The following is a 5,826-nucleotide window of genomic DNA, read 5'->3' as shown; positions in this document are numbered from 1 at the left end:
CTTCATATCTGTCTTTCTCTCTGTCTGTCTGGCGAGCGCACGCGCCCTATAGCAAAAACCTCTCAAAAAAAAAAAAAGAAAAAAGAATATGGAGTGTTGGAGGGAGCAGGTGGCGTGGCAGTTAAGGCACCGAGCTCCCACTCTGCTGACCACGGTTCTAGCTCTGAACCTGGTGACTTGAAACTCACCAGGTGTGTGTGTATGCATGCCCAAAGTCCCAGGAGGAGAATGAAGGAGAAGGGATTGTGTCATGGCCGCCCTCCCAGGGGGGTGATTTCTCCCTCTCCCTCTCTGTCTCCTCCGTGAGAGCGCATGTGCCCTAGGGCAGATACCTAAAGAAAGGAAGTGGGAAGTGGTGATCCTCACTCACCCTCGCCTCATTTTCTGGACAGAGCAGATCTGAGACTTAGGTAAGGGTTTTCAGCAGAGACGTCGAAGACTGCTCGGTGGCCACGTCCAGCCGGGTCCTGTGCATTCGCACCGCCAGCCCCTTTGGGGGACCCTGGCATAGTGGGCGTCTGTGCCCTGCGCCCTCGCAGGGGTGGGGTGCAGTTCCTGTGAATGCCCATTCTGATTGCCTTTTATTCATTTCTTCTTAGAGTGGAAATGTCGCCTGTTCATAATGGATTATTGATTGGTCTGAGAACAGCCGCAGCCTCCAGGCCTTGTCGTCGGCCACGCTTACTCCGGCACTGAATGCGTCACTTCATGCAGGGATTCGGAACCGGGCTGGGGACTATAGGCCTGCGATTGTTAATCTTGTACAGAACGGCTCGCAGGGAGAGGGACGCTTCATTGTCGTTAGGGAATTTCCCCATTTGTCCAGAGAATAGGCTTTTTGTCTCAGTAGTAAGATAAGCTTGTCCAGGATGTTAATGATGTATTTAATTCATGCCTCGTAATACTACAGTGTAACTAGTGAAGCCGGATTCATTGTCTTCCGAGAACAGACAGACACAGTTTAGCACACGGACCACGGAGGCACCCACTCGCCCCTGCAGGGGATCTGGCAGACCCCGTGGCGGGGGCAGAGTGGGAGTGTACCCTTTAGAACGGCTCCGGGAGGAGGGAGCTGCTCCGAGTTCCCGGCTTGCATTTTGGGGCTGCCGTACTCCCTCGCGGACAGCCCTGGACTGTCCGAAGCATTCTGCCTGCTTGGAGACATTTTTACATTTATTTTTTGGGGCCATGCCCCCACCAGTTCTTCAGAGTTCCTTGCTGCCGCCCTCTCCTTTGCCCTGTCTCAGGCCCGTGTTGGGGGGGCCCCCCCCCCCGACGCTGTCTCGGCTGCTCCTGGGCCCTGCCTGGCTGACTTAGTGTCCCTGCATGCCCAGGCTCCCCTCCCCTGGAAGGTGATGAGGGGGTGAAGCCACGTGGCCTGGAGGAGGCCAGGGCTGTTTCTATTATCATGGGGCCAATTACTGAGCCAGAACTGAACAGAAAGCCGAATCGGTGTCTCCTTAGGAACAGCGCACGCTCGTCGGTGTCCAGAGCCGGCATGTCCCTGGCCACAGCACTTTCGTTCTCCAGCAGCCCCTCTGCTTGGCCTCGGGGCCCGGGGTCCGCTTCCAGGTCTGGCTCTGGTGGGCTCCGTCTGACTTCGACAGCTGCATTGTTTAGGGTGTGGGCATGTTTGGAAGTCAGCTTGCTGACCCTGCTCAGGGTAAGAGCGTCCCCGGGAGAGCCCGCTTTGATGGCTTTGGGGATATTGACGCAAGAACCTTCAGTGTTCCTTTCATGCTGGTTGAAGTCCCAGAGCAGAAAGTGGCCAGATTTCCTGTCATTTCAGGGACATGCTTGTTATTTAAAAATGTAAGCTATTGCACATTTTTATTCTGATAGTGTCCTATTTAACTGGCCAGAAAATACTGTTTAAGATACGAGGAGGAAGCCTCCTGCATTGTAGCTCTTTGCCCCCTGGAGGGCTGCAGAGAGAGCTGTGCTGCCCTGGCTCTGGGTGGCGGCAGGTCTATGACCCACCTGTGGTCTGGGAGGGCGCTGGGTGGCTTCTAGAACGTCAGAAGGCCGTCTCCATCGGTGGAATACGCTTCCGTCTGCACAGAATGCGGTTCACAAGCTTCTCCCTTCTGACTTTGTTTTGAAAAGTGGCATTAACAGAAGGAAATTTCCCAAGTGTCTGTCCTGAGGGCCCTGTGGGCTGGGGAGGGGCAGGCTGGCAGGCCACCGGGTCCCCCAGCGGCTCTGCTTTCACTGTTACTGGGCTGTGGGTGCGAATTATTATTTTAAACAACTTTTTCTGTAAAAACTCCCCAAACTCATAAGAATGAGCGTAACGTGAACATATGCAGGGCTGCTGGAAAGGCAGTCGTAGCATCTCGGGGTGCGCCTCCTCTCTTTCTCTTGTTGTAAATCACCCCTAAATGTGTGCATGTCTTCAGAAAAGTAAGAAAGTTTCTCTGTATTACTAGTTAACAAAAATAATAGTAATTTGTTCTTTTTTTTAAGAGAGTTTGCTATGGGTACATGTGCTTGCCAGAGAGACGGAGAAAGTGAGAAATCACCCCAGGGGTGTCCACGCCACAGTCACTTCTCCTCCATTCTCCTCTCAGGATTTTAGGCATGCAGGCACATGTGCCCAGCATAAGTTGTAAGCTGCTGGGTCCAGGACTCGAACTGCAGTCAAGTGAGTACATGGGAGTCCAGCGACATGGCTGTTATGTCATCTGCTGGTCCCTTGATAGTAATTTTCAAATATCAGCTAATAGTCCTTTTTTAATGTTATTTATTTATTTATTTACTTTTTATTTTTTGGTTGTAAGGGTGTGTGTGCTTGACAGAAAGAGATAAGAGACAGAGAGACAGGAAGAGTAAGAAATCCCCCCGCCTTGGAGGATGGCCAGACTGCAGTCCCTTCTCCAGTTTTCTCCTAGGAGTTTTGGGCATGCATACATGCATCTGGTGCGATTATTAAGCCACCGGGTCAGGGACTCAAACCACAGGAGGCCAGGAGGGAGTCCAGTGCCTTAATTACCACGCCATCTGCTGGCCCTGTCCTTTTGTTTTATCTCTGCTGTAGGGTGCTGCTCTTGCTGGAGAGAGACACAGTGCAAGGGAGAGAAAGTGAGAAATCACCACCAGGGGGAGGCCACGGTGCAGTCCCTGCTCCTCACTCTGTGGGGTTTCGAGCACGCAGACTTGCATCCAGCGAGCGCCTCAAGCTGTCAGGTCTGGGACTTGAAGTGTGCAGTTAGCCATGTGAGATTCAGTGCCTTAAGCTCTGTGCCACCTGCTGGCCCTGTCATCCAGTCTTTCTAAAGTTAGATTATAGAACTAATGCTGGAAGGTACCCGTGTTTGCCAGAGACAGACACAGACAGACAGAAAGAGGGAAAGCAACCCCTGTGGGGTCTGGTCATACCACGCCCCTTCTGTCTCTCCTTCCTTTCGGGATTTTCGGCATATGTGCACATGCACCTGGCATGTTTCTCAGGCTGCTGATCTAGGACTCAACTTGTGGTCAGCCGTGTGGGATCCAGCCACCTTAACCGCCAGGCCATTGGTTGGTGAAGTTAAATGTTTCAGGGAGCTCTGTGTAGGCCGTGTCTGTTGTAGGTGACTGTAGTTGTTGGTGAAAAAATTGGGAATTGTATCATTTAACTTGTGATAGAACTTGTAAAGGGCCAGCGAGTACATAGGTGTTGCTATTTAGCTTTTTAAAATTTAGCAGTCTAAACTGCTATTATTTTGTCCTTTTGAATTTGTTCAACCAAATATTGTCACTGCTGGTGACTAGGTGTCTTTGGCTGCTGCGCCAACTCGGTCACTTACTCAGTAATTAGTTCTTAATATCTATGAAGCACTGGCTAGCTACTGAATCGAACCATGCACGCACCAATTTAAGTCTCATAAAAGTTTCCTAATGTAGACATCACTACTGTCACTCACAGTTAAAGATGAAGAGGTAGGTCAAGGAACAGAGAGGTTTAGGTGCTCCTCAAGGTCACACATATCTGCGCTAGTGGTAGGATTGGGTTTTGACCCCAGGTTGTCTGAGGGTCTCCCATGGGACACTGAGGTAAGGGGACCAGAGAAGCGGGTAGGATGAGCTTCCTGACTGCGGGCGGGAAGGCAGGGGGAGAGAAAAGGAGCATAGGAAGTGGGGGCATGCTGGGGCCAGGGGCTCAGGCCCTGTCAGCTGAGTGGAGTCCGAGCTTTGTCTTAGCCGCAGAGCCGGGAAGCAGTGGAGGCTCTCGAGGGACCAGCTGTGCACAGGGCCATGAGTGTGGCTGCGGATGTGGGTCCAGCAGTGAATGGAGGTGCAGCCCCAGGCCTCGGGACAGGAGCGGCTGGGTGGACCTGGTGCTGGGACTGGGTCCCTGCAGGGGCCAGGCCTCAGGCTCCCTGTGGAGGCCCCACCAACCCTGCAGGTGCAGCGGTTGCGTTCCCCCTGCCTTCTGGAAGTGTCTGCGAGTCCCGCGTTGCATTGCCTGCACCCAGGTGTGCCTGGACGTCTCCATGCCGCGCCCACTCTGAGCTTCGAGAGCCTATTCCTTCCAGCCAGGGCCTTAGTGCCTGGGACGTTGACTGCTTCTGGTCGCGAGCCCTGGGTGACCCTGGGGAGCCTCTTGGAACGTGCGTCTGGGGTGCACTGTGTGGCCTCCGTGACCCCTTTGCTCCAGGTGCCCCGTTGACTGTCCGGGCAGTCACCCTGGCCTGCTCCATCCTGGCTCACAGCTGCACCCTGCTTGCTCCTAGGCATCCCAGCAGCGCCGAGACGAGCTCTGGCACACGTCTCCCCGCACACGTGCGTTCTAGGAGGTACTTCAGTCAGACCTCACTCCCCGGGTCCTCACCTACAGAAGGGAGTGTGAGTTCTGATGTTGCGCACTGAGTGTGGTTATCCTGGAGCCTGGGAGTGCGAGTGTCAGGCAGTCGCCGGCCTCGGCTGTGCTCTCTGGACAGGTGGAAAGACGGACGAGCAGAGAGGCAAGGCGGGGTGCGGCGGCCGCGTGTGGACGCACGCATTTGTTGGTGGGTGGGAGAGTCGTAGCTATTTTTCCATGTTTCTTCTATGTACAAATGCGTCATGACTGTCCCAGCAACCTAAGAGGTCGGATGCTTAATCCGTGTGTGTTTCCACGCTTATTTTTCACAGTGCCGCTACACACTTTATTTTCAGCTTTCATATTCTGTACTCTTTCCACTCCCTATCTTCACTAAAACGCACTTTCTATACTCTGAATTCAGTTTTTTCTATAATAAACATTTTACTTTTTTTTTCTTTATAAAAAATGTGATTAAATGTCCTAACTTCTTCAAAATGAGATGGAGTGCTTATTTCAAAATTAGTGAGGTATTTTTAAAAGGCAGCTTAACCATTCATTACGTCTTCAGAGAAACTCTCCCACACACTCAGAACAAGAAATCCATGGGACATCTTTTTTAAAACCCTGATCGGCAAGTCATGTTTTTGCCTAAACAATTAAATTACAGTCTCGCCTGGCAAGTTCCCAGTTTCAGCCCTGGAAAAAGTTTGTAGTGCATCTCACAGTAACGCCAGGCTGCCGCCCACCCCGCCGGCTGCGTTCAGGCTGTCCTGCGCCACCCTGAGCCCCGATGGCGCCCCCGCTTTGCCCTGCTATTTGGGGAGCTGCGGGACTTTGGTCCCTCTGGCGAGGGTGACAAGCTGGCACTGACACGCGTGAGGAGACCAGTTAGCAGCAGGCCTGTGTTTAGGAAGGTGGAGCACCGGCTTGCATTTGGCGTGTTTGTTTGAGAAGGTAAGCCGGGGCCACCCAGCACGCACCCTTTGGCTGACTGAGTGTGAGAACATTCGTTCCAGGGAGTAGCCCCTCTCAGAGCTACT

At 52.9% G+C, this 5,826-nt stretch overlaps 1 protein-coding gene across 3 annotated transcripts in view; it reads left to right on the top strand.

Annotated features, from left to right (window-relative positions):
- ZNF516 (zinc finger protein 516) overlaps positions 1 to 5,826 on the top strand; it is a 127,075-nt gene that overhangs the window by 37,262 nt on the left and 83,987 nt on the right. The window contains exon 1 of one of the 3 annotated variants that reach the window (XM_014583163.2): positions 1,306 to 1,663. The exons of 1 other annotated variant lie outside the window; for it this stretch is intronic. In XM_014583163.2, coding sequence (XP_014438649.1) covers positions 1,409 to 1,663 — 255 coding nt within the window. In that variant the 5' untranslated portion in view covers positions 1,306 to 1,408. Of the gene's footprint in view, positions 1 to 1,305; positions 1,664 to 5,826 lie in introns of those variants that run through there. One more of the 3 variants, XM_014583161.2, reaches the window with a different exon arrangement.

Source organism: Tupaia chinensis, unplaced genomic scaffold (assembly GCF_000334495.1).
Source record: "Tupaia chinensis unplaced genomic scaffold, TupChi_1.0 Scaffold144119_1, whole genome shotgun sequence".
Taxonomy (NCBI): domain Eukaryota; kingdom Metazoa; phylum Chordata; class Mammalia; order Scandentia; family Tupaiidae; genus Tupaia; species Tupaia belangeri.
Note: the sequence above shows the minus strand (reverse complement) of the source record. Positions and strands in the feature narration are given on the sequence as shown.